This window comes from Plasmodium knowlesi (assembly GCF_000006355.2).
Source record: "Plasmodium knowlesi strain H genome assembly, chromosome: 12".
Lineage (NCBI taxonomy): Eukaryota > Apicomplexa > Aconoidasida > Haemosporida > Plasmodiidae > Plasmodium > Plasmodium knowlesi.
The window spans coordinates 2,427,279-2,453,547 of NC_011913.2; the positions used below are offsets into that span (position 1 = coordinate 2,427,279).

General features: G+C 41.1%; 1 protein-coding gene across 1 annotated transcript; it reads left to right on the forward strand.

The window, feature by feature from the left end:
* Positions 1 to 1,090: 1,090 nt before the first annotated feature.
* On the forward strand, positions 1,091 to 25,942 carry PKNH_1254200 (SICAvar, type I; the record flags this gene model as incomplete). Its single annotated transcript, XM_002259846.2, has 11 exons — positions 1,091 to 1,205; positions 14,163 to 14,263; positions 14,448 to 15,017; positions 15,301 to 15,823; positions 16,029 to 16,123; positions 16,332 to 16,955; positions 17,603 to 18,289; positions 18,602 to 19,276; positions 23,716 to 24,381; positions 24,585 to 25,256; positions 25,529 to 25,942. The coding sequence occupies 11 exons, from the start codon at positions 1,091 to 1,093 to the stop codon at positions 25,940 to 25,942; spliced, it is 5,142 nt and encodes a 1,713-aa protein (XP_002259882.2).
* Between the last annotated feature and the right edge of the window lie 327 nt (positions 25,943 to 26,269).

Here is a 26,269-nt window from a genome sequence, read left to right on the forward strand (position 1 = left end):
TCCCTTTCTTTTCCTTTTTATTCCCCATCCTTTCCTTTATTTTTTTCCTATCCTTCTTATTCCTTTTTTTTTTATTCCTTTTTCTTTTTCTTTTCTTTCCTTAAAGCCTTTCCTCTCCTTTAAACCTTCCTTCATTCTTTCCTTCCCCTTAAACCTTCCTTCCCTTTCCCCTAAATCTTCTTTCCATCCCTTCCCTTAAACCTCCCTTTTCCTTCCCTTTCGACCTATAAATCTTCTTTTTCCTCCCCCCTTGGAAAACCTTCTTTCTTTTTCCCCTTTTAAAAACTTCTTTCTTATTTCCTCTCTTTGAAAACCTTCCTTCTTTTTCTTTCCTTTAAACCTTCTTTTTTCCTCCCTTCCTTAAACAAAACTTTCCTTCCCTTCCTTAAACAAAAACTTTCCTTTAGTTCTTTAAACAGAACTTTCCTTCTTATATTATTGTTTTTTTTGGCAATGAAAAAAAAAAAAAGGAACAGAAAAGAAAAAGAAGAAGGAAAATAAAAGAAATGAACGAAAAGAACAGGAAGAACGAAATAAAGAAGGAAGAATAAAGGAAGAAAGTAAAGGCTTTAGGGTGTCAGAAATCAGATTCGGAGTTCAGGAGTAAAGGTTGCAAGGGTGTTAGAATAAGGTTGTAGGAATATTGAAATAAGGTTTTAGGGGGATTAGAATAGGGTTCCGGTTTTAGGAAGAAGGTTGCAGGGTATAGGAAGAAGGTTTTAGGGGTTTTAGAATAATGTTGTAGGGGTATAGGAGTAAGGTTTTAGGGGTATTAGAATAAGGTTTTTAGGGGTATTGGAGTAAGGTTTCGGGGTTAGCTTTAGCTACTATAGGGGGGGGAGAGGAAAAACTCCTCGCAGACAGAGACCGGATACTACACACCAACAGGATAGCAGACAGACCAAAACTGGATAGTACTCACCACAACCGGACAATAAAAGAAGAAAAAAAAAGGGGAACGTAAAATACGACGACGGAAGAAAATCGTCAATTTTGAAAAATTTCAGGAAGGGGAAAAAAATATTCTCATTGCCATTATTTTTTTTCAACTTATCAAACAAATTGTAGAAGACGAAGAAAATAAGTAAACATGCCAGATCCGAGCGGAGCGGCAACACAAGGTGGTGGACTGTTGGGGAAGTGGATGGAGGAATTATTGAAGAATGGGGGAAAAACTCTGACCACTCCTGAAAAAATTACGGTAAGTGGACATATTCAAATAATGAAAAAGGACAGGTGAAGAGAAGGGCTAGGGCGAAAATATCTCACATAAGAAAAAAAAGCAAGGAGGTCTTAAGGGAAGAGAAAAGAGGAATATTTGAGCGAGGAAGAAAAGGAAGCTCCAAGCTTCAGAGTTCAGGGTTTCAGGGTTTTCAGGGTTTAGGGTTTAGGGTTCAGGGTTTAGGGTTTAGGGTTCAGGGTTCCGGGTTTAGGGTTCAGGGTTTAGGGTTCAGGGTTTAGGGTTTAGGTTTTAGGTTATAGGGTTTAGGGTTTAGGGTTTAGGGTTAGGTTTAGGGTTTAGGGTTTAGGGTTTAGGGTTTAGGGTTTAGGGTTTAGGGTTTAGGGTTTAGGGTTTAGGGTTTAGGGTTTAGGGTTTAGGGTTTAGGGTTTAGGGTTTAGGGTTTAGGGTTTAGGGTTTAGGGTTTAAGGGTTTAGGGTTTAGGGTCTAGGGTTTAGGGTTTAGGGTTCAGGGTTCAGGGTTTAGGGTTTAGGGTTCAGGGTTTAGGGTTTAGGGTTCAGGGTTTAGGGTTTAGGGTTCAGGGTTTAGGGTTTAGGGTTTAGGGTTTAGGGCTCAAGGGTTCAGGGTTTAGGGTTTAGGGTTCAGGGTTTAGGGTTTAGGGTTCAGGGTTTAGGGTTTAGGGTTCAGGGTTTAGGGTTTAGGGTTCAGGGATTTTTTTAGGGTTCAGGATTTAGGGTTTAGGGTTCAGGGTTCACGATTTAGGGTTTAGGGTTCACGGTTTAGGGTTTAGGGTTCACGGTTTAGGGTTTATGGGTTTAGGTTTTAGATTCGATGTAACATCTCGCATTTTTAGGTTGCGGGATTTATAATATTTTACGGTGTATGTGTGTAAGATTTCGCATTTTTAGGTTGCAGGATTTATAATATTTTACGGTGTATATGTGTAAGATTTCGCATTTTTAGGTTGCGGGATTTATAATATTTTACGGTGTATATGTGTACGATTTTGCATTTTTAGGTTGTGGGATTTATAATATTTTTCGGTGTATATGTGTAAGATTTTGCATTCTTAGGTTGTGGGATTTATAATATTTTACGGTATACATGTGTAAGATTTCGAATTTAGGTTGCGGGATTTATAATATTTTACGGTGTATATGTGTAGGATTTCGCATTTTTAGGTTGTGGGATTTAATATTTTTACGGTGTATATGTGTATGATTTCGCATTTTTAGGTTACGGGATTTATAATATTTTTTCGGTGTATATGTGTAAAATTTCGTATTTAGGTTGCGGGATATATTATTTTACGGTGTATGTGTAAGATTTCGCATTTTCAGTTTGCGGGATATAATATTTTACGGTGTATATGTGTAAGATTTCGTATTTTTAGGTTGCGAGATTTATAATATTTTACGGTGTATATGTGTAGGATTTCGCATTTAGGTTGCGGGATTTATAATATTTTTACGGTGTATGCGAGATTTAATATTTTACGTTGTATATGTGTAAGATTTCGCATTTAGTTTTGCGGGATGTAATATTTTACGGTGTATATTGGTAGGATTTAGCATTTTTAGGTTGTGGGATTTATAATATTTTACGGTGTACATGTGTAAGATTTCGCATTTTTAGGTTGTGGGATTTATAATATTTTTCGGTGTATATGTGTAAGATTTCGCATTTTTAGGTTGCGGGATTTATAATATTTTACGGTGTATATGTGTAAGATTTCGCATTTAGGTTGCGGGATATAATATTTTTACGGTGTATATGTGTAGGAATTCGTATTTAGGTTGCGGGATTTAATATTTTTACGGTGCATGTGTGTAAAATTTCGCATTTTTAGGTTGCGGGATTTAATATTTTACGGTGTATATGTGTAAGATTTCGCATTTTTAGGTTGCGGGATTTATAATATTTTTACGGTGCATATGTGTAGGAATTCGTATTTAGGTTTGCGGGATTTTATATTTTACGGTGTATGTATAAGAATTCGCATTTTTAGGGGTGTAAGGTTCGAGTTTATAGGAACAACAATTATGGCCTGGTATTTAGGTCTTTTAGGGGGAAGTTTTCTTTTTTTTTTTCCAATAAAAAAAAAAAAGGAGAAAAGAAAAGAAAAAGGTGGCGGGTAAAGGATGATGAAGATGTTGAGGGTGTTAGAATTCAGATTCTGGGTTTAGGAGGAAAGTATCAGGGTGTAAGAACTTAGATTCCGGGTTTAGGAAGAACGTTTTAGGGGTATAGGAAGAGGGTTCCGGATTTAGGAGGAAGGGGTCAGGGTGTAAGAACTTAGATTCCGGGTTTAGGACAAAGGTGTCAAGGGTGTTAGAACTTAGATTCCGGGCTTAGGACAAAGGTGTCAGGGTGTTAGAACTTAGAGTCCGGGTTTTTTAGGGGGGAGGTGTCAGGGTGTTAGAACTTAGAGTCCGGGTTTTTTAGGGGGGAGGTGTCAGGGTGTTAGAACTTAGATTCCGGATTTAGGAGGAAGGTTGTAGGGGTGTTAGAAGTCCGATTCCGGGTTTAGGAGGATCGTTGTAGGGGTGTTAGGACTTATATTCCGGATTCAGGGGGGAAGGTCTCAGGGTGTTAGGTCTTAGATTCCAGGTTTAGGGGGAAGGTCTCAGGGTGTTAGGACTTAGATTCCAGGTTTAGGAGGAAAGTGTCAGGGTGTAAGGACTTAGATTCCGGGCTTAGGAGTAAAGGTTTTAGGGGTGTTAGAATAACGTTGTAGGGTTACTAGAATAAGGTTATATTGGTGTTAGAATAAGGTTGTAGGGGTGTTAGAATAAGGTTGTAAGGTATAGGAATAAAGTGTTAAGGGTATGAGAATAAGGTTCCAGGGTTCAGGAGTAAGGTTTCGGGGTTAGCTTTAGCTACTTTAGGGGGAGAAAGGAAAAACTCCTCGTAGACTGGAACCGGATACTACACACCAACCGCATGGTGGGAATTGGATGGTTGGAACTGGATGGTGGGAACCGGATGGTAGTAACAGGACAGTATGAACCGGATGGTATGAACCGGACGGAGGGAAGTGGATGGTATAAACCGGATGGTATGAACCGGATGGTATGAACCGGACGGAGGGAAGTGGATGGTATAAACCGGATGGTATGAACCGGATGGTATGAACCGGACGGAGGGAAGTGGATGGTATAAACCGGATGGTATAAACCGGATGGTATGAACCGCATACTACACACGAACCCGATGGTATGAACCGGATGGTAGGAGCAGGATGGTGGAGACTGGATGGTGGGGACTGGATGGTGGAAACTGGATGGTGAGAACCGGATGGTAGTAACCGGACAGTATGAACCGGATGGTATGAACCGGACGGAGGGAAGTGGATGGTATAAACCGGATGGTATGAACCGGACGGAGGGAAGTGGATGGTATAAACCGGATGGTATGAACCGCATACTACACACGAACCCGATGGTATGAACCGGATGGTATGAACCGGATGGTATGAAGCGGATGGTGGGAACTGGATGGTAGGAACTGGATGGTGGGAACTGAATGGTGGAAACCGGATGGTAGGAACTGGATGGTATGAAGCGGATGGTATGAACCGGATACTACACACAAACTTGATGGTATGAACCGGATGGTACGGAAAGCGGATGGTAGTAAGCGGGTGGTAGTAAGCGGATGGTAGTAAGCGGATGGTATGAACCGGATGGTATGAACCGGATGGTATGAACCGGATGGTATGAACTGGATGATATGAACCGGATGGTATGAACTGGATGATATGAACCGGATACTACACACTAACCGCATCGTATGAACCGGATGGTATGAACTGGATGATATGAACCGGATACTACACACTAACCGCATCGTATGAACCGGATGGTATGAACCAGATGGTATGAACCGGATGGTAGGAGCAGGATGGTGGAGACTGGATGGTGGGGACTGGATGGTGGAAACTGGATGGTGGGAACCGGATGGTAGTAACCGGACAGTATGAACCGGATGGTATGAACCGGACGGAGGGAAGTGGATGGTATAAACCGGATGGTATGAACCGGATGGTATGAACCGGACGGAGGGAAGTGGATGGTATAAACCGGATGGTATGAACCGCATACTACACACGAACCCGATTGTATGAACCGGATGGTATGAACCGGATGGTATGAAGCGGATGGTGGGAACTGGATGGTAGGAACTGGATGGTGGGAACTGAATGGTGGAAACCGGATGGTAGGAACTGGATGGTATTAAGCGGATGGTATGAACCGGATACTACACACAAACTTGATGGTATGAACCGGATGGTACGGAAAGCGGATGGTAGTAAGCGGGTGGTAGTAAGCGGATGGTAGTAAGCGGATGGTATGAACCGGATGGTATGAACCAGATGGTATGAACCGGATGGTATGAACCGGATGGTATGAACTGGATGATATGAACCGGATGGTATGAACTGGATGATATGAACCGGATACTACACACTAACCGCATCGTATGAACCGGATGGTATGAACCAGATGGTATGAACCGGATGGTAGGAGCAGGATGGTGGAGACTGGATGGTGGAGACTGGATGGTGGAGACTGGATGGTGGAGACTGGATGGTGGAAACTGGATGATAGAGACTGGATGGTGGAGACTGGATGATGGAGACTGGATGGTGGGGACTGGATGGTGGGGACTGGATGGTGGGAACTGGATGGTGGGAACAGGATAATATGATCCGGATGGTAGGTACCGGATGGTATGAACCTGGATGGTATGAAGCGGATGGTATGAACCGGATGGTATGAACCGGATGGTATGAACCGGATGGTATGAACCGGATGGTATGAACTGGATGGTATGAACCGGATGGTATGAACCGGATGGTATGAACCGGATACTACACACTAACCTGATGGTATGAACCGGATGGCAGTAACCGGATGGTATGAACTGGATGGTATGAACCGGATGGCAGGGAAGCATCCCAGCATCCCTCCCGGGAGGGGTAGGTAAAACTCCTCGAAGACAAAGACCGGATACGACACAACAACCGGATGGTGGGAAGTGGATGGTAGTAGCAGGATGATAGTGAGCGGGCGGTAGTAACCGGATGGTGTTAACCGGATGGTGGTAACTGGATGGTATGAATCGGATGGTATGAACCGGATGGCAGGGACGCATCCCAGCATCCCTCCCGGGAGGGGTAGGTAAAACTCCTCGCAGACAAAGACCGGATACGACACAACAGGCGGATGGTAGTAACCGGATGGTGGGAAGTGGATAGTGGAAACCGGATGATATGAACCGGATGGTATAAACTGGATGGTATAAACCCGATGATGGGAGCGGGATGGTGTGAACCGGATTGTAATAACAGGATGGTAATGACCGGATGGTAGGAACTGGATGATAGGAACTGGATGGTTGAAACTGGATGGCAGGGAAGTGGATAGTTGAGACTGCATGGTGGAGACTGGATGGTAGGAACGGGATGGTATGAATCGGATGGTATGAATCGGATGGTAGTAACCGGATGGTGGAGACTGGATGGTATGAACTGGATGGTATGAACCGGATGGTATGAACCGGATGGTCCTAACCGGATGGTATGGACAGGATGGCAGGGACGCATCCCAGCATCCCTCCCGGGAGGGGTAGGAAAAAACTCCTCGCAGACAGGGATTATATATACAACAACGACCGGATGGTAATAACCGGATGGTAGAAACCGGATGGTAGGAACCCGATGGTAGGAACCCGATGGTAGGAACCGGATGGTAGAAACCGGATACTACACACCAACCCGATGGTATGAACCGGATGGCAGGGGAGCATCCCAGCATCCCTCCCGGGAGGGGTAGGTAAAAGTCCTCGAAGACAATGACCGGATGCGACACACTCACCGGATGGTGGTAACTTCATGATGGGGAATGGATGGTAAGAACCCGATGGTATGAACCGGACGGTAGAAACCGCATGGTGGAGACGGATGTTGGAGGCCGGATGGTGGGAACTGCATGGTATTAACCGGACGGTGGGAACCGGGTGGTATGAACCTGGGTGGTATGAACCGGATGGTAGGAACCGGATGGTATGAACTGGATTGTGGGAAGTGGATGGTGGAGACAGGATGTTATGAACCGGATGTTATGAACCGGATGTTATGAATCGGATGGTATGAACCGGATGGTATAAACCGGATGGTAGTAACAGGATGGTAGTAACTGGATGGTGGGAACTGGATGGTATGAACCGGATACTACACACTAACCTGATGGTATGAACCGGATGGTAGAAACCGGATGGCAGAAACCGGATGGTAGTAACCGCATGGTGGGAAGTGGATGGTGGAGACTGGATGGTGGAAACTGGATGGTGGAGACTGGATGGTGGAGACTGTATGGTGTGGACTGGATGGTGGGAACCGCATGGTAGGAACCGGATAGTATGAACCGGATGATAGTAACCGGATGGCAGGGGAGCATCCCAGCATCACTCCCGGGAGGGGTTAGGAAAAACTCCTCGAACACGAAGGCCGGATACGACACAACAGGCGGATGGTAGTAAACGGATGGTATGAACCGGATGGTATGAACCGGATGGTATGAACCGGATGGTATGAACCGGATGGTATGAACCGGATGGTATGAACCGGATGGTATGAGCCGGATGATGGATACTGGATGGTGGAGACTGGATGGTAAGGAACTGGATGGTATGAACTGGATGGTGGAGACTGGATGGTATGAACCGGATGGTAGGTATCGGATGGTAGTAACCGGATTGTGGGAATTGGATGGTGGAGACTGGATGGTATTAACGTGATGGTAGTAACTGGATGGTGGGGACTGGATCGTATGAACCGGATGGTGGGAACTGGATGGTGGGAAGTGGATGGTGGAGACTGGATGGTGGGGACTTGATGGTGGAGACTGGATGGCAGAAAGCGGATGGTATGAACCGGATTGCAGGGAAGCATCCCAGCATCCCTCCCGGGAGGGGTAGGTAAAACTCCTTGCAGACAGAGGCCGGATGGCAGGGAAAGGCAAACCGGATACTACACAGACCAATACGAAAAGAAAAAGGAGAAAAAGAAAAAAAAAAAAAAAAAGAAAAATTCAGATTCAGGGTTACACAATACAGGTTGTAGGAGTGTTAGAGTAATGTGGTAGGGGTCTCAGTATAAGGTTGCTGGGATGTTAGAACAAGGTAGTAGGGGTATCAGAATAAGGTTTTAGGGGTATTGGAATAAAGATTGCAGGGGTGTTAGAATAAGGTTTTAGGGGTGTCAGAAATGAGATTCCGGGTTTAGGTGGAATGTTGTAGGGTGTTAGAACTTAGATTCCGGGTTTGGGACAAAGGTGTCAGGGAGTTAGGACTCAGATTCCGGGTTTAGGTGGAATGTTGTAGGGTGTTAGAACTTAGATTCCGGGTTTGGGACAAAGGTGTCAGGGAGTTAGGACTCAGATTCCGGGTTTAGGAGGAAGGTGTCAGGGTGTTAGAACTTAGATTCCGGGTTTAGGACAAAGGTGTCAGGGTGTTAGAACTTAGATTCCGGGTTTAGGAGGAAGGTGGCAGGGTGTTCGACGTCAGATTCCGGGTTTAAGACAAAGGTGTCAGGGTGTTAGAGCTTAGATTCCGGGTTTAGGAGGGAGGTATCAAGGTGTTAGGACTTAGATTCCGGGTTTAGGGGGGACGTTGTAGGGATGTTAGAACTTAGATTCCGGGTTTAGGGGGGAAGGTGTCGGGGTGTTAGAATTCAGATTCCGGGTTCAGGAATAAAGGTTGTAGGTGTGTTAGAATAAGGTTTTAGGGTATAGGAGGAAGGTTGTAGGGGTGTTAGAAGTCAGATTCCGGGTTTAGGGCAAAGGTGTCAGGGTGTTAGGACTTAGATTCCGGGTTTAGCAGGAAGGTGTCAGGTTGTAAGAACTTAGATTCCGGGTTTAGGTATAAAGGTTTTAGGGTATAGGAATAACGTTTTAGGGTTTTGGAATAAGGTTTTAAGGTTTAAGATTAAGGTTCCGGGTTTAGCTTTAGTTTTTTTAGGGGGGGAAAGAAAAAACTCCTCGCAGACAGGGACTAGATACTACACACTAACCGGATGGTATAAACCGGATGGTATGAACCGGATAGTATGAACCGGATGGTTTGAACCGGATGGTAGTAACCGGATGGTAGAAACTGGATGGTAGAAACCGGATGGTATGAACCGGATAGTTGGAACCGGATGGCAGGGGAGCATCCCAGCATCCCTCCCGGGAGGGGTAGATAAAACTCCTAGCACACAGAAACCGGATACTACACACTAACGGGGTAGTAGTAACCGGATGGTGGAGACTGGATGGTATGGACCGGATGGTATGAAACGGATACTGCACTAACCGGATGGTATGAACCGGATGGTATGAACTGGATGGTATGAAGCGGATACTACACACTGACCTGATGGTATGAACCGCATGATAGGAACCGGATGGTAGTAACCGGATGGTAGTAACCGGATGGTAGTAACCGGATGCTGGGAACTGATGGTAGTAACCGGATGGTGGGAACTGGATGGTGGAGACTGGATGGTGGGAACTGGATGGTAGTGACCGGACGGTATAGACCGGATGGTGGAGACTGGATGGTGGAGACTGGATGGTGGAGACTGGATGGTGGAGACTGGATGGTGGAGACTGGATGGTGGAGACTGGATGGTGGAGACTGGACGGTGGAGACTGGATCGTAGGAACAGGATGGTATGAACCTGATGATAATGGCCGGATGGTAGGAACAGGATGGTATGAACCTGATGATAATGGCCGGATGGTAGGAACAGGATGATATGAACTGGATGGTGTGTACCGGATGATAGTGGCCGAATGGTAGTAACCGGATGGTGGGAACCGGATGTTAGAAACCGGATGGTATGAACCGGATGGTATGAACTGGATGGTATGAAGCGGATGGTAGTAAGCGGATGGTAGGAACCGGATGGCAGAGACGCATCCCAGCATCCCTCCCGGGAGGGGGGAGAGGAAAAACTCCTCAAAGACAAAAACCGGATACTATACATCAACCACATGGTGGGGACTGGATGGTGGAGACTGGATGGCACACTAACCGTATGGCACGGAAACCGCACACTGCAAAGCGAAACCCGATAACCAAAAGAAAAAAGAAAGAATAAAGGAAATCAAGGTTGAGGGAAATAGAAAAAAAAAGAAAAAAAAAAAATGGTGGGGAAAGGAGGTGTGGTTTTTGGGGGGTGTTAGAAGTCAGATTCCGGGTTTAGGAGGGAGGTGTCAGGGTGTAAGAACTTAGATTCCGCGTTTAGGAATAAGGTTGCAGTTGTGCTAGAAGTCATATTCCGGGTTTAGGAGGAAGGTGTCAGGGGGTAAGAACTTAGATTCCGGGTTTAGGAGGGAGGTGTCAGGGTGTTAGGACTTAGATTACGGGTTTAGGAGGAAGGGGTCAGGGTGTGGGAACTTAGATTCCGGGTTAAGGGGGAAGGCGTCATAGTGTCAGAATTCAGATTCCGGGTTTAGGAAGAAGGTGTCAGGGTGTAAGAACTTAGATTCCGGGTTTAGGGGGAAGGTTGCAGAAGTGCTAGAACTTAGATTCCGGGTTTAGGACAAAGGTGTCAGGGTGTTGGAATTTAGATTCCCGGTATAGGAGGAAGTTGTCGGGGTGTAAGAAATTAGATTCTGGGCTTAGGAAGAAGGTTGTAGGGTGCCAGAATTCAGATTCCGGATTTAGGAATAAAGGTTCCGGGGTATAGGAATAATGTTGTATGGGTGTTAGAATGAGGTTTCAGGGGTGTTGGAATAAAGTTTCAGGGTGTTAGAATTCAGATTCCGGATTTAGGAATAAGGCTGTAGGATATAGGAATAATGTTGTAGGAGTGTCCGAATAAGGTTGTGGGATGCAGGGAGTCAGATTCCGGGTTCAGGAGTCAGATTCCGGGTTTAGGAGTCAGCTTGCGGGTTTGGGAATGAAGGTTGTAAGGGTGTCAGAATTCAGATTCCGGATTTAGGATGAAGATTGCAGGGGTGTTAGAACTTAGATTCCGGCTTTAGGAAGAAGGTTGCATGGAATTAGAAGTCAGATTCCGGGTTTAGGTGGAAGGTTTTAAGGGTGTTAGAACTGAGTTTCCATGGTTTAGGAGGAAGGTGTCGGGGTGTAAGAACTTAGATTCCAGGTTTAGGAAGAAGGTGTCGTGGTGTTAGAATTTAGATTCCGGGTTTAGGTGTAAGGTTTCAGGATGTTGGGACTTAAATTTCGGGTTTAGGACGAAAGTATCAGGGTGTTAGAACTTAGATTCCGGGTTTAGAACAAAGGTGCCAGGGTGTTAGAATTTAGATTCCGGGTTTAGGAGGAAAATGTCAGGGTGTTAGGACTTAGATTCCGGGTTCAGAAGAAAGGTTGTGGGGGGTGTTAGAATTCAGATTCCTGGTTTAGGATGAAGGTTTTAAGGGTGTTGGAATAATGTTTTCGGGGTATAGGAAGAAGGTTTCAGGGTATAGGAAGAAGGTTGTTAGGTATAGGAATAAGGTTGTTTGGGGTGTCAGAATAAGATGGTAGGGGTGCAAGAACTTAGATTCCGGGATTAGGAGGGAAGGTTCTCAGGGTGTTAGGACTTATATTCCGGGTTTAGGAGTAGGGTTCCGGGTTCAGGAGTAGGGTTCCGGGTTTAGGAGTAGGGTTCCGGGTTTAGGAGTAGGGTTCCGGGTTTAGGAGTAGGGTTCCGGGTTTAGGAGTAGGGTTCCGGGTTTAGGACTTAGGTTTCGGGGTTAGCTTCAGTTAATTTAGGGGGGGGATAGGAAAAACTCCTCGCAGACAGGGACACGATACTACACACTAACGGGATGGTATAAACCGGATGGTAGACACCGGATTGTATGAACGGGATGGTATAGACAGGACGGTGGAGACTGGATGGTAGTAACTGGATGGTACGATCTGGATGGTAAGAAACCGGATGGTATAAACCGGATGGTATGGACCGAATGGTATGAACCGGAATGGTATGAACCGGATGGTATGAACCGGAATGGTATGAACCGGATGGTATGAACCGAATGGTGGGAACCGGATGGTATAAACCGGATGGTATGAACTGGATGGTATAAGCCGGATGGTATGAACCGGATGGTATGAACCGGATAGTATGAACCGGATAGTATGAACCGGATGGTAATAACCTGATGGCAGTAACCGGATGGTAGGAACCGGATGGTAGGAACCGGATAGTGGGAACAGGATGGTGGGAACAGGATGGTGGGAACTGGATGGTGGAGACTGGATGGTGGAGACTGGATGGTAGGTACCGGATGGTGGGAACTGGATGGTAGAGACAGGATGGTATGAACCGGATTGTATGAACGGGATGGTATGAACCGGATGGTATGAACCGGATGGTATGAGCCGGATGGTAGAAACCGGATGGTATGAACTGGATGGTGGGAACCCCGATCGTGGGAACTGGATGGAGGAGACTGGATGGTGGGGACTGGATGGAGGAGACTGGATGGTGGGGACTGGATGGAGGAGACTGGATGGTGGGGACTGGATCGTGGAGACTGGATGGTGGAGACTGGATGGTAGTAACCGGATGGTGGATACTGGACGGTATGAACCGGATGGTATGAACTGGATGGTAGAAAGTGGATGGTAGGAACCGGATGGTAGTAACCGGATGGTAGTAACCGGATGGTAGTAACCGGATGGTATGAACCGGACGGTGGGAACTGGATGGTATGAACCCGATGGTATGAACCCGATGGTATGAACGGGATGGTATGAACCGGATGGTATGAACCGGGATGGTATGAACCGGATGATGGAGACTGGATGGTGGGAACTGGATGGTATGAACCGGATGGTATGAACCGGATGGTAGGTACCGGATACTACACACTGACCTCATGGTATGAACCTCATGGTATGAACCGGATGGTATGAACCGGATTGTATAACCTGAATGGTATGAACCGAATGGTATGAACCGGATGGTATGAACGGGATGGTATAAATAGGATGGTAAGAACCGGATGGTATGAGCCGGATAGTATGAACCGGATGGTGGTAACTGTATGGTACTAACCGCATGGTATGAAGCTGATGGTAGAAACCGGATGGTAGGAACTGGATGGTGGAGACTGGATGGAGGAGACTGGATGGTTTGAACCGGATGGTGGGAACAGGATGGTGGGAACTGGATGGTGGGGACTGGATGGTGCAGACTGGATGGTATAAACCGGATTGTATGAAGCGGATGGTATGAACTGGATGGTCGAAACTGGGTAGTGGGAAGTGAATGGTGGAGACGGGATGGTATAAAGCGGATGGTTTGGAACGGATGGTATGAACCGGATGGTACGGAAACCGGATGGTGGGAACTGGATGGGAGGAAGCGGATTGTAGGAACTGGAAGGTGGGAACTGGATGGTGGAGACTGGATGGTGGAGACTGGACGGTGTAGAATGGATGGCGGGAAATGGATGGTATGAACTGGATGGTGGAGACTGGATGGTGGAGACTGGATGGTGGTAACTGGATGGTGGGAACTGGATGGTGGGAACTGGATGGTATGAACCGGATGGTGGGAACTGGATGGCGTAGTAACCGGATGGTGGGGACTGGATGGTACGAACTGGATGGTGGAGACTGGATGGTGGAGACTGGATGGTGGAGACTGGATGGTGGAGACTGGATGGTGGAGACTGGATGGTGGAGACTGGATGGTGGAGACTGGATGGTACGAACCGGATGGTGGAGACTGGATGGTGGGAACTGGATGGTTGCAACCGGATGGTGCAGACTGGATGGCATATGAACCGCATATTTAGAACAATCCCAAACGAAAAAAGAAAAAAAAAAAAGAGGAAAAAATTTTTCATCCATTGATTGTGAATGACATACATTTACTTAATCTACATAAATACATACAACATACAACATATATACACACATGGCACTTTACATGTCGTATTAACCTTCTTTTCTTTTCTTTTTATTACAGCTGAAGTATGCATGAAAAACGAAAACGAAAATTTCTGCAACCGCTTGCAATGTGCAAAAAATTATTGGCAATTGACGGAAGGACAGAGCGGCAACAGCAACGTAAGCAGGGGGAAAGACTGTACATATATATATACATGTGCATATATGCATATACATGTGCATATAAGTATATATATGTATATGTATATATAGATGTATGTATATATATGTATATATGTACATATGTATATGTATATTTATATATGTATATATATATATATATATACCTCCCATTTATATGTAGGATAATTTCTGGAAGGAACGCGTCGAACCCGAACTTGCGAAAGTCCTTCCTGCTGCGACTACGAATGATAGTGCCAGCACGCATGCCTATTGCAAGGACAATTCTATGGACAGCGCAAACAGAGCAGCATGCCAACTCATTTCTTCCAAATTAGAACAAATGTACCAAAATTCAAATGGGAGTGCTGATCCTAAGAACTATTCTGATCAAATTATAAAATGTGTTCTTTTAAGAGAATATGCTAAAAAATTAAAAGAAAAAGCAAAAGAAGGAGGGTTCTGTAGCATAGATGAAGGAATAAAGAAGGCATTCGAAAATGCTAGGAATGGTAAGAGTGTCCCTTGCCAATGGAATGAAGGCGAATATGAAAATTGCTCCATTACCACAAGTGGCTCCAGCCAAAATGAGGAAGTAAAGGAAAAAGTGAAAACACTGTTCAACAGCAAGGAAGAAACGCAGGACACCGGAATACAGAAAACCTTGGCTAAGTTCAATGAGAACAATTCCTTATGTGAACGAGTAAAATGTGCAGCGCATTGGTGGGAAGAAAACAACAAGACCACGGGAAAGGTAAGTGGACGCACACGCAGTCTAATTGGGTGGTAAGAAATGGCAGTTACATGTATATATGTGCATATGTACATATGTATATATATGTATATATGTCTATATGTGTATATATATGTACAGATGTCTATATATGTATATATATGTATATATATATGTATATATGTATATGTATATATATCTATATATGTATGTATATATATATATGTATATATATGTATAGATGCTTATGTATATATATATATGTATATATGTATTTATTTTCTCCTCCTTCCATATGCACCAGAATTTCTGGGATAACGGCGTCAAACCTGAACTGGAAAAACTCTTCAAAAATATGACTACTACTAATAGTAGTAGTTTGACCACATATTGCAGTTCAGTCGGGAAGGAAGGTAGTGCAGGAAGAGAGGCATGCCTCCTCTTTGCAGAAGGATTAGAATACATGTACAAAAGTACAAATGATAGCGGCAACGCTGCAGAAGCATCGTTCAAACGAACCATGATGTGCGCAGTACTAAATGCATACGCCAAAAAAGTGAAAGAATATGCAAAGAAGAAAGGGAGCTGTGAAATAAATGGGGGCATAGATCACGCTCTTGGTAAAGGTAAAGACATTATGAATAATGCAGCATCTTCATGCGGAACTGGTACTAACGCTGCTAATTGTTTTGAGTGTACACAGGACGAACAATTTGATAGTTGCTCAATTAAAACAGCTGGTGGCAAAACTGAGAATGTGAAGAACAAATTGGAAGGAATGCTGGACAATGACACAACAGGACTGAAGGAATCTCTGGACAAAATATGTAAGTAAACCACCACCAGCCACCAACCATTCCACGAACGAATCTACATTCCACTACCATAGCCACCATCAAACCATTCTATTATCATCACCAATTCCACCTTCCCTTCCTTCCTTTCTTTTTATTTCTTTTTCTATTTTTCCCTTCACCTTTCCACTTCCTTTCCTTTCATCTTCTCATGCTCTTTTAACATCTTTCCATACAGGTGGTGGTCAATGTAAGGACACAAAGGGTTTGTGTGGTCGTGTAGAATGTGTAAAGAAGCAGTGGCTTGAAGACAGGGGGACATCCTCAAACGAGGTAAGAGGGGCGATAGACAATTACACACATATACACTTACATGTATATACATATATACATACATATATACATATACATACACATATATGTGTATATACATATGTATATATGTATATATGTATACATATGTATATATGCATATATATATATATATATATATATATATATATATATATATATATATATATATATATTACTTCAATTGTAGAATGAAATGTGGACCGAAGTCCAAAAGGAAGTCACCAAGCTTGACAGCGCCCTTTCTGACAATGGGGGAAGCGACGGCGACGTAGACAGTCTGTGTGCTGCCGTTACATGTACCAATGGTGCAACGGATTGCGTAAGCAAAAGAACATGCAAAAGTATGGTTAAATCATTGAAGGACATACATCAAATGAAGGAGAACGGATCCGGTTCTGAGGGGGCCAAATTGAATGACCGAATATTTCGTTCTACCATGCGTTGTGTAGCACTCAATGCATTGGCAGAAAAATTAAAACAACATGCAAAACAGGGTGGTTATGCTTGCGCTGTGGAGAAAGGTATAAAGGGGGCCTTTGCTGCAGCCGGGAAGGAAGAAAATCGCAAGAAGTGGTGTAATGATAATGGTAAGGGGGATGGTTCCTGTGAAGAATGTAAGGAACAGAAGTGTATCAGTTCCACAATTGAGAACAAGAACTTGTTGGATGAAGTAATGAAAAAGTTAAACGATGGCACCACCAACACCAACATACAATTCACATTGTCCGAAATAAAAAGGAAGGTCACTTTATGTGATCGTCTCCAATGTTTAGCATCTCGAGTTCAGCTGACCATGGGAAACAACCGTGCGGTAAGTAGAGTAAAAAGAGAAGGAATAAAAAGAAAAGGAAAAAAAAAAATAAAGAAAACTTCAGATTCCAGTTTTAGGAGGAAGGTGTCAGGGTATTAGAACTTAGATTCCGGGTTTAGGAATAAGGTTGTAGGGGTGTTAGATGTCAGATTCCGGGTTTAGGAGTAAGGTCTTAGGGGTTCAGAATAAGGTTGTAGGGGGTTCAGAATAAGGTTCTAGGGTATAGGAAAAATGTTGTACGGTATATGAGTAAGGTTGTGGGGGTGCTGTAATAAGGTTGTAGGGGTGTTAGAATAAGGTTTGCGGTTGCTAGAAGTCAGACTCCGGGTTTAGGAGTGAAGGTTTTAGGGATATTAGAATAAGGTTTCGGGGTTAGCTTTAGTTACTTTGGGGGGGGAAAGGAAAAACTCCTCGCAGATAGAGGCAGGATGGCTGGGAATCCTAAAACGTACACTACACACCAACACGAAACAGAAAAAGAAAAAAAGAAAAAGAAAAAAAGAAAAAGAAAAAAAAAAAGAAAAAGAATGTATACTTATACATATACGTATGTATATGTATGTATGTACATATACATGGATGTATATGTATATATGCATATGCATATGTATATATATATATATATATATATTACTCCACTTATACAGGACGACTTCTGGGGGAAGGAAGGCGGCGAAGTCGCCAAACTATGGAAAGAATTGTCACAAGCAATGACAGATAATGGGGGTCAAGACAAAGGAGGTCAATGTGGGACAATGGATGATGGCAGTGGCGCTGCCAATGGCAGACCTGCTACTGACCCTGAAAGGAAGGCATGCAATTATTTGCATGCCGGTTTTGAACGACTGAAGACAACTCCAAAGAATGGAACTTCAACTTACCCCATTCTGTCGACCAACCCACTGTTAAGACAAACAGTGGGTTGTTTACTCCTGAAGGAATATGCAAAAAAAATGAAGGGTAAATCCACATGCGTCATTGATTCGGGTATAGAGAAGGCATTTAAGGAATGGAATGAAAAAATTAATAAATCTAATGGACAATGCAAGGACGGTAGTGCTTGCATTGAATGTAAATGGGATGATAACAGCACTGACACTTGCCCAATTGCCACAAGTGGCAGCACCAAAGAGAGTGCAAAGGAAAAATTAAAAACAATACTACCTCCTGACGATGACCAAATCCTAACTACCACCCTAACTAAAATAAACCATATGGATAAGTTATGCGATTACATTAAATGTGCTGCCCCCAATTGGTTCAAAAGCAAACTGCCCACAACCGCGACTGGAGTTGGTAGTAGTGGTACTCCTGGTACTCCAACCAAAACTTGGGTAAGTACTACTATATATACATATATACATGTATACATACATACTTATATATACACGTACACATATATACATATATATGTATACATATATATGTATACATATATATGTATGTGCACATGTATACATATACATATATACGTATATGTAAGTGGATATGGATATAGACACATATGTATGTATACATATACATATATATTTGTATGTATATATACATATGTATACATGTATATGTATATATGCATATGCATTTATGCATATGCATATATATATATATATATATATATATATATATATCCTTTTTTCTTTTTACAGTGTGACTTTTGGGGGGAGGAAGGCGTCAAAAAAATATTGCAGGATATGTTCCAACAAATCGAGGAGAATGGAAAAGGCAAACCTAATAGAACAATATGTCAACACTTTGGTGATGGTAATGAACATAGTGTTGAAAGAAAAGCTTGTAATTATATCATAGCAGGTTTAAAATACGTTAATGATATTAAGCCTAATGGTAGTGTTGGTAAAGACAACCCACTGCTCCATCGAGCAGTGGGTTGTATTGCTCTTAACCTTTACGCTGATCAAATAATAGAAGGATCGCAAGAGAAATGTCCCATTCATGAATCTAAAATAGAAAAAATGTTTATTCTTGGGAATGCAATTAATAATAATTCGTGCTTGACCTCCGGTAGTGGTAGTAATAATAATGTTTGTTTTGAATGCACAAGGTATAAAGACTTTAAGAATTGCGACCTCCTGGTTGATAAAGACTTAATTGGATCAACAGCATCAGGTGGAAGTTCACCCTGCAATAACGACAACGACAAAAATAAGGAAGTCCCAACCCAAATGAAAGAACTCCTCGATAAAGAATCCAATGTGGAGGGAACATTATCCACCATAAATAAAATGACTACTTTCTGTTCTGAACTCCAATGTGCAGCAAAGAAATGGAACACGACCAGAGGCCAAACTGGAACACCATCATGGGTAAGGATGGGCAACTACATATATATATACATATATATATGTATACATATATACATACATATAAGTATATACATGTATATATATATATATATATGTATATATATGTATATGTATATATGTATACACATATGTGTATACATGTATATGTGTATATGTATATGTACATAAGCATAAATGTATGTATATATGTATATATGTATATATATGTATATATATATATGTGTACATATGTATATATATATGTATATATGTATAATGAAAATTGATGAAAAGGAAGAATGTGAAGAAAAAAAAAAAAAAAGAGAAGGGAAGTCCGATTCCGGGATTGGAATGAGGTTGTAAGGGTGCTGGAATAAGGTTGTAGGGGTGTTGAATAAAGTTGTAGGGGTGTTGGAATGATGTTGTTTGGGGTGTTGGAATGAAGGTTGTTGTGGTGTTGGAATGAAGGTTGTTGGGGTGTTGGAATGATGTTGTTTGGGGTGCTGGAATGATGTTGTTTGGGGTGTTGGAATGATGTTGTTTGGGGTGTTGGAATGATGTTGTTTGGGGTGTTGGAATGATGTTGTTTGGGGTGTTGGAATGATGTTGTTTGGGGTGTTGGAATGATGTTGTTTGGGGTGTTGGAATGATGTTGTTTGGGGTGTTGGAATGATGTTGTTTGGGGTGTTGGAATGATGTTGTTTGGGGTGTTGGAATGATGTTGTTTGGGGTGTTGGAATGATGTTGTTCGGGGGTGTTGGAATGGAGGTTGCTGGGGTGTTGGAATGATGTTGTTTGGGGTGTTGGAATGATGTTGTTCCGGGTTTAGGAGTAAGGTTCCGGGTTCAGGAGTAATGGTTTTAGGGTATAGGAGTAATGGTTTTAGGGTATAGGAGTAATGGTCTTAGGGTATAGGACTAAGGTTTAAGGGTATAGGAATAAGGTTTTAAGGGTATAGGAATAAGGTTTTAAGGGTATGGGACTAAGTTTTTAGCGTTAGCTTTAGTTACTTTAGGGGGGGAGAGGAAAGACTCCTCGAATCCACCGACCAATCCAAATCCATCTCCCAAGTGAAGGATACCTTATCCACTATCACTAACATGAACAACTCTTTCTGTACTCAACTCCAATGTGCAGCAAAACAATACTACGCCAAAAGAAATGGTGGAAATAGCACCGGAGTGAATTGGGTAAGGGCGATAGACAACTGCATATATACACATATAAAAGCATATATGTATATATGTATATGTATATATATGTATATATGTAAATGTATATATGTATGCACATATATAGTCGTATATATGTACATATATATGTATATATCCATATGTATATATATATATATATATGTATATATATGTATGTATATGTATATATATATATATATATATATATATATATATGTATATATGTATATGTATATATGTATATATGTATATATATATAATGAAAATTGGATGAAAAGGAAGAAAGTGAAATAAAAAAGAAAAATAGAGAAAGGAAATTCAAATTCTGACTTTAGGAGGAAGGTTGTTGTGGTGTTGGAATGAAGGTTGTTGGGGTGTTAGAATAAGGTTGTAGTGATGTTAGAATAAGGTGGTAGGAATGTTGAAATATGGTTGTATGGGTGTTTGAATAAGGTTGTATGGGTGTCAGAAGAACGTTGTAGGGGTGTTAGAATAAGGTGGTGAGGGTGTTAGAATAAGGTGGTAGGAATGTTGGAATAAGGTGGTAAAGGTGTTGGAATAAGGTAGTAAGGGTGTCAGAATAAGGTGGTAAGGGTGTTAGAATAACGTTGTAGGGGTATTAGAATAAAGTTTTAAGGGTATAGGAATGAGGTTTAAGGGTATAGGAATAAGGTTTAAGGGTATAGGAATAAAGTTTTAGGGGTATTAGAATAAGGTTTTAGAGTATAGGAATAAGGTTTTGAGGGTTTAGGAATAAGGTTCCAGGGTTAGCTTTAGTTGAGTAAGGGGGGGGAGAGGAAAGACTCCTCGAATCCACCGACCAATCCAAATCCATCCCCAAAGTGAAGGAAACATTATCCACCATAAATAAAATGGACTCTTTCTGTAGTAAAATGCAATGCGCAGCAAAACAATACCACACCAAATCATTAGGGAAAAGTGGGGCAGAACCCGTAACTTGGGTAAGAATGGACATACATACGTATATACATATCTACATATATATAACTATATACGTGTATATGCACGTATATATATGTATATATATGTACACATGTATATGTATATATGTATACACATATATGTATATATGTATATATATATGTATATATGTATATATGTATATATGTATATATGTATGCACATATATAGTCGTATATATGTACATATATATGTGCAGATCCATATGTATATATGTATATATGTATATATATGTATGTATATGTATATGTATATATGTATGCATATATGTATATATATGTATGCATATATGTATATATATGTATGTATTTATAATAAAAGTTTGATGAAAAGAAAGAAAGTGAAATAAAAAGAACAAAATAGAGAAAGGAAATTCAGATTCCGCGTTCAGGAGGAAGGTTGTTGTGCTGTTGGATTGGTATTGTTGGGGTGTTGGAATGATGTTGTTTGGGGTGTTGGAATGATGTTGTTTGGGGTGTTGGAATGATGTTGTTTGGGGTGTTGGAATGATGTTGTTTGTGGTGTTGGAATGATGTTGTTGTGGTGTTGGAATGATGTTGTTGTGGTGTTGGAATGATGTTGTTTTGGGTGTTGGAATGATGTTGTTGTGGTGTTGGAATGATGTTGTTGTGGTGTTGGAATGATGTTGTTTGGGGTGTTGGAATGATGTTGCTGTGGTGCTGGAATGATGTTGTTGGGGTGTTGGAATGATGTTGTTGGGGTGTCGGAATGATGTTGTTGGGGTGTCGGAATGATGTTGTTGGGGTGTCGGAATGATGTTGTTGGGGTGTTGGAATGATGTTGTTGGGGGTGTTAGAATAAGGTCGTGGGGTATAGGAGTAGGGTTTTAGGGTATAGGAGTAAGGTTATGGGGTATAGGAGTAAGGTTATGGGGTATAGGAGTAAGGTTATGGGGTATAGGAATAAGGTTTTAGGGTATAGGAGTAAGGTTTTAGGGTATAGGAGTAAGGTTTTAGGGCTGTTAGGATTCAGATTCCGGGTTTAGGAGGAAGGTTCTAGGGTTTAGGAGCAAGGTTCAGGGGTTAGCTTTAGCTACTTTAGGGGGGGGAGAGGAAGAACTCCTCGCAGACAGAGACCGGATGGCATAGAAACCGGATACTGCACAACCTACCACCAACCAAGATACTAACATAACCAACATACTAACATAACCAACATACTAACATAACTAACATACGAACACAACTAACATACGAACACAACTAACATACGAACACAAACAACCTACTAACATAACCAACATACTAACATAACCAACATACTAACATAACCAACATACTAACATAACCAACCTACTAACATAACCAACATACTAACACAACACAACATACTAACATAACCAACATACTCACATAACTAACATACTAACATAACCAACATACTAACATAACCAACATACTAACATAACCACAACACAACCAACACAGCACAACATACTAACACAACTCAACATACTAACACAACAACAACACAACATACTAACACAACCAACATACAACCAACACAACCAACACAACCAACACAACCAACACATACTAACACAACCAACATACAACCAACATACTAACACAACCAACATACTAACACAACCAAACATACTAACACAACCAAACATACTAACACAACACAACATACTAACACAAACCAACATACTAACACAACCAACATACTAACACAACCAACATACTAACATAACCAACATACTAACATAACCAACATACTAACACATAACCAACATACTAACATAACCAACATACTAACATAACCAACATACTGACATAACCAACATACTAACATAACCAACATACTAACATAACCAACATACTGACATAACCAACATACTAACACAACCAACATACTAACATAACCAACATACTGACACAACACAACATACTAACACAACTAACATACTAACATAACCAACATACTAACATAACCAACATACAACCAACACAACCAACATACAACCAACACAACCAACATACAACCAACATACTAACACAAAACCAACATACTAACACAAAGAAAAAAAAAAATAGCGATTGTGTAAAAAAGGAAGAATTATTAATACATCCATATATGTATATATATATATGCATATATGTATATATGTATATATATATATTTATGTATATATGTATATATGTATATATATATATATATGTATATATATATTTATATGTATATGTATACACATATGTGTATACATATGTGTATACATATACATATATATTTTTTTTTATTTCTTTCTTCTTTTATGATTAGGATGAAATAAAGGTTGTCCTTCAGGACGAATTAGAGAAACTTCTAAAAGGTATGAACGACACTACTAATCAGGTGAATGTTTCTGCACAATGCGACAGTGTCAGTTCTTCGTCGCCAAACGACACAAAAGGAGAAATAACTGCAAAGCAAAAAGCTTGTAAGCTTTTTGCTTCAGGTTTAAAACACATTTCTGATATTAAGGACGACACCCAAAACGCTGATGGACCACTTAAAAGAACTATGATGTGCGCAGCACTTAATCTTTATGCTGATCAATTAATAAAAAAAGCAGAAAATCAATGTCCCCTAGATAATAAAAAATTGGATCAGGCAATAGAACACGCTTTTCAACAATATAATGCCACTATGAAGAATGGAACACCTCCTTCATGTCCATCTGGTAGTACAAATTCTTGTTTTATTTGCAACAGAGGAAAAGATTTTCACAATTGCCGAATTGGCAACAATCCCAAAGACAAAGTAAAGGACAAAATGGAAGGTCTTCTCGAAGAAAGAGACCAATCCAACCCCAACAGCAATAAGGAAAAAACACTAGAGAAAATAAATCAGATCGAAACTTTCTGTACTCAAGTTCAATGTGCAATCAAACAACACTACCGAGCCAAAAATGGACAAACACTTCCAAATGGAACAGAACCATCTTGGGTAAGCGAATCCATATCAATAATATCGACAACATATATGTTTATATATATATATATATATATGCATATGTATATATATGTATATATGTATGTGTATGTATATATATGTATATATATATGTATACACATATGTGTATACATATGTGTATACATATACATATATATTTTTTTTTTCTTCCTTCCTTCTTCTTCTTTTATGATCAGAAAAACATCGAAGATGACGCCATGCATGAATTAAAAGAACTTCTAGAAGATATGATGCAACCTTCGAAGCAGAAGGACGTTGAACAATACTGCAGTGACAACGACGCTCATTGGTACAGATATGGCCATAAGAAAAGCAAAACAAATAAAGCAGCTTGTTTACTTTTTGCTTCAGGATTAAAGCACATTTATGGCCACGTTAATGCCCGTGTTAAGGGCCCTTTTAAGGGCCCATCGTTTGAACAAACGATGGGTTGCTTATTTCTTAAAGAATATGCAAAACAATTGCAAACAATGGCAAATGAGAAGAAAAAAGGACATAGTTGGGTACATCCTCTTTGTGAAATAGATAAGGGCATAAAACATGCTTTTAATGGAAGTGAAAAAATTATGAAGAGTGTATTATCTGAATGCAGCAGTGGTCCTAATGGTATTTCTTGTTTTGTGTGCACACAAAACGAAAACGATTATAAAGATTGTTCCATTGGCTCTGAGAAAGTACAGGACAAAGTGAAACCAATGTTCGAAGACGATCTAACGAAACAAACCCATTTGCAACAAACATTAGAGAATACAGTCTGTCCCATCCTTCTTACGGATCTCCTTACCCCTTTTCTTCCATTGGCTCCTGTCTCCATTGGCCTTTCTGCTATGGCTTATTACCTTTGGAAGGTAAGATAAAAAAAAAAAAAAATTTTAATGGACAAAATTAATTATTAAAAGGAAAAAAAATTTTTTTTTCATGGTTTAAAGGGAAAAAAAAAAATTTTAATGGACAAAATTAATTGTTAAAAGGAAAAAAAAAAATTTTTAATGGTTAAAAGAATAAAAAAAAAATTTCTTAATGGTTAAAAGGAAAAAAAATAAATGTGTAAAAATAATATTTCACAATCTTCTTAACAAAAATATCCTCCCTTTTTTTTTTTTCTTTTTTTTTTTTGTAGTATTTTGGTCCTCTTGGTAAAGGAGGAGCACGTTTCCGAAGATCTCCTGCTGAAATACGCGGTCCATCCGTACAAGAACAAGTCCTCGATCATGTGCAAGAAGCCGGTTCACATGAATATCGATTAGTGAAGGAACGAAAACCTCGTTCTGCTGCAACGAGAACGAAACGTTCTGGTCCCGTGAATCGTCGCACGATTATTGAAATTCATTTTGAAGTATTGGACGAATGTCAAAAAGGGGACACACAATTGAACCAGAAGGATTTTCTGGAACTTTTGGTTCGAGAGTTCATGGGATCGGAATTTATGGAAGAAGAACAGGTTCCTAAGGAAGACGTTTTTATGGAAGGTGTTCCAATGGAACTTGTTCCCATTGAAGAGGTTCCAAGTTTAGGTTCCGGGTTACTGGTTTAAGGTTCAGTGTTCATGTTGTAGGGTATAGGGTATAGGGTTTAGGGTTCCGGGTTTATTGTTTTAGATTAAGGATATAAATTAAAATTTTTTGTTTGTGAAAATAAAGACGTTTTTTTGAGGAGTGTGAAATGAATGAAAACCTTCATTGATAATGTGTTCCATTTATATCATTTTATTACAAAGAACAGATAGACACACACGCACAAATAATTTTGACGTAGTGTCGTGATAAGTGAAAATATATATGCTTGGAGTGGAAAATGTTTTGGGAAGAAGAATATTGGTTTCATACCCTTTTTGTCCCTTTTTTTTTTTTTTTTATGTGAT